At 39.4% G+C, this 2,968-nt stretch overlaps 1 protein-coding gene and 1 non-coding gene across 2 annotated transcripts; one reads left to right on the forward strand and one right to left on the reverse strand.

The window, feature by feature from the left end:
- Window positions 1–792: 792 nt before the first annotated feature.
- LOC149022464 (small nucleolar RNA R71) lies at window positions 793–898 on the reverse strand. Its single transcript, XR_016172586.1, has one exon. It is a non-coding gene; the product is annotated as a small nucleolar RNA R71 (small nucleolar RNA).
- A 1,070-nt stretch (window positions 899–1,968) lies between these two features.
- Window positions 1,969–2,565, forward strand: LOC149022465 (uncharacterized). The gene has a single exon (XM_089147632.1). It carries the CDS (start codon window positions 1,969–1,971, stop codon window positions 2,563–2,565), a length of 597 nt encoding a protein of 198 aa, XP_089003758.1.
- The last annotated feature ends 403 nt before the right edge of the window (window positions 2,566–2,968 follow it).

Consider the following 2,968-nt stretch of genomic DNA (forward strand, 5'->3'; position numbering starts at 1 on the left):
GTTTTACTTTTACATTGAAAGTTAAAGATAGAATTCTCCAAGGGATCGATACTGTACTTATTATTTACTACTTGATTATGATACGTACACTTGCGTAACATCTTGAGATACAAGCAACAAGTTTTTGGCACCGTTGCCTGGGAATTTTGTCATTGATAATTAGTGTAGAAGTAATTTATTATTTTATCTACTAAAATTTCTTTACTTAGATATTGGTTTTCTTTTATTCCCAGGTGCTTTGACCCTTGTTTGAATCTGCTGCCTGATCAAGAGTTGATACCCTTTGACTTTGAAATCGAAAGTACATTTTAGGATAGAAGAAAGGAGCAGCGTGGTTTAGCAGCAGGTCAAACAATGGCTGAAGCAGTGAGAAATGGGTTGAATAATAATGAGAATAATATGGCAGCTGAGGGTGATGATAGAGATAGGGCCATTAGAGAATATGTTGTTCCAATGTTGCATGAGTTGAATCCAAGTATAGTAAGGCCAGAAATCCAAGCATTTCATTTTGAACTTAAGCCTGTGATGTTCCAAATGCTTCAAATTGTAGGACAGTTCAGTGGGATGCCAACAGAAGATCCTCATCTCCATCTTAGACTCTTCATGGAAGTAAGTGATTCTTTCAAGATACCTGAAGCAACTGAAGAAGACTTGAAATTGAAGCTATTCCCTTACTCATTGCGGGATAGGGCAAGAGCATGGTTGAACTCCTTACCTCCACAATCAATAGCCACATGGAATGATTTAGTAGAGAAGTTCTTGATGAAGTACTTCCCTCCAACAAAGAATGCCAAGCTCAGGAATGATATCACTGGTTTTCAACAACTGGATAGTGAATCTTTTCATGAGGCATGGGAAGATTTAAGGAGCTCTTGCGTAAATGTCCTCATCATGGCATTCCTTATTGGTTTCAAATGGAGACTTTCTACAATGGTTTAAGTGGACAAACTCGGTCTATAGTGGATGCATCAGCAAATGGAGCTATATTGGCAAAGTCTTACAATGAAGCTTATGAGATTTTGGAAAGAATGGCCAACAACAACTACCAATGGCCAGCTGAAAGAGGTGCTGCAAATAAGAGAGTGGCAGGGATTTATGAGTTGGATGAAGTGACAGCTTTAACTGCACAAGTGTCATCCCTAACTAGTGTGTTAAAATATGTAAACCTGGCTGCAGCTGTACAAACTCAACAAAATACAATAGTCTCGTGTACATATTGTGGTGGGGAGTATGTCTTTGATAGTTGTCCATCTAACCTAGAATCAGCCTACTATGTTGGTAATTTCAGCAAAGCTAATAACCCATATTCCAACACCTATAATCCTGGTTGGAGGCAGCACCCTAACTTCTCTTGGAATGCTCAAGGACATAATGTAGGCCCATCTTCTATCCAACTCGACCTTATTAGCTTCCAAGTGCTCAACAACAAGTGAAGACTCAGCCTATGGAACCTTCTTCATCAATAGAGGTTCTATTGAAGGAGTATATGGCAAAGAATGATGCAATTATTCAAAGTCAAACATCTTCATTAAGGAATCTAGAGAATCAAGTAGGATAGCTGGCTAATGCTTTAATTAATCGACCTCAAGGATCATTGCCAAGTGATACAAAAAATCCTAGGCGTGATGGCAAAGAGCATTGCAAGGTTATTTTATTAAGAAGTGGGAAACCTCTAGAGCCACCTCATTTAAAGTCTAGCCAACAGAAGGGACCTATTTCTATCCAAGAAGAACGGGAGAAGGAAGATCTAGTTGCTGTTCAAAAGGAACAATCTGATTCTACAAAACAGAGTGTTGAACTCACGGCTATAGCACATTGCAACAGAGTTCTCTAGTAAAATTGAGTTATAAACCACCCCATTTTCCTCAAAGATTTCATAAGCAGTAGCAAGACCATCAATTCAAGAAATTCTTAGATGTTTTGAAGGAGCTCCACATCAATATACCATTGGTAGAAGCACTTGAACAAATGCCAAATTATATGAAAGACATCCTTTCCAAGAAAAAGAGATGTGGAGAGTTTGAGACAGTATCCATGACACAAGAGAGTAGTGGCTTCTTGTTGAACAAGCTTCCTCAAAAATTAAAGGATCCTAGAAGTTTCACCATTTCTTGTGCTATTGGAGATAATTATATTGGGAGAGCCCTTTGTGATCTTGGAGCAAGCATTAACCTTATGCCAATGTCAATCTTCAAGAAGCTTAGTGTAGGAGAAGCAAGGCCAACTACAGTAACACTTCAGTTGGATGATAGATCTTTAGCACATCCTGAAGGAAAAATTGAAGATGTGTTGGTAAGAGTTGATAAGTTTATCTTCCCTGCTGATTTCATTGTTCTTGATTTTGAAGCTGATAGAGATGTGCCCATCATTCTTGGAAGACCCTTCTTGGCAACTGGAAAGACATTGATTGATGTGCATAAAGGAGAATTGACTATGAGGGTAAATGGAGAGCAAGTCAATTTCAATGTTCTCCAGGTAATGAAATCTCTAGATGAGATAGAGCAATGCTCAATTGTAGATGTTATTGAAGAGCTAGTTTTAGAAGAAGAGCAAATCCGATCCTAGTTCTAGTGCTTCCATGGCTCCCCCTATTTTTGACTCTCCCACGGCTGAGGCCCGCTTCACATCCATCTCTAACAAGAATATTTTTCAGGAGAAGGGGTTTAAATTAAATCCCACTGAGGCACCAGACTTTCCATTCATCACGTCCATCATAGCTAGGCATAAATGGGAACAATTTTGCACCCATCCTGGTGCCTACATCCCATCCCTTGTTTATGAATTTTATGCCAATCTCACTACCCCATCTCAGGACCAGGTGTATGTTAGGGGGGGTTCAGGTCCCTATAGATAGTCCAACCCTTAATGCCTTTTATGGTTTGGAGAATGTAGAGGATGAGCACAATGCCCATCTTGCTTCAACAAACCCTATTGCCTTGCATAACATTCTCCCTGATTTATGTTCTCC

The sequence above is a fragment of the Hakea prostrata genome, chromosome 3, assembly GCF_041222555.1.
Source record: "Hakea prostrata isolate BN-2017 chromosome 3, UWA_Hpros_2, whole genome shotgun sequence".
Lineage (NCBI taxonomy): Eukaryota > Viridiplantae > Streptophyta > Magnoliopsida > Proteales > Proteaceae > Hakea > Hakea prostrata.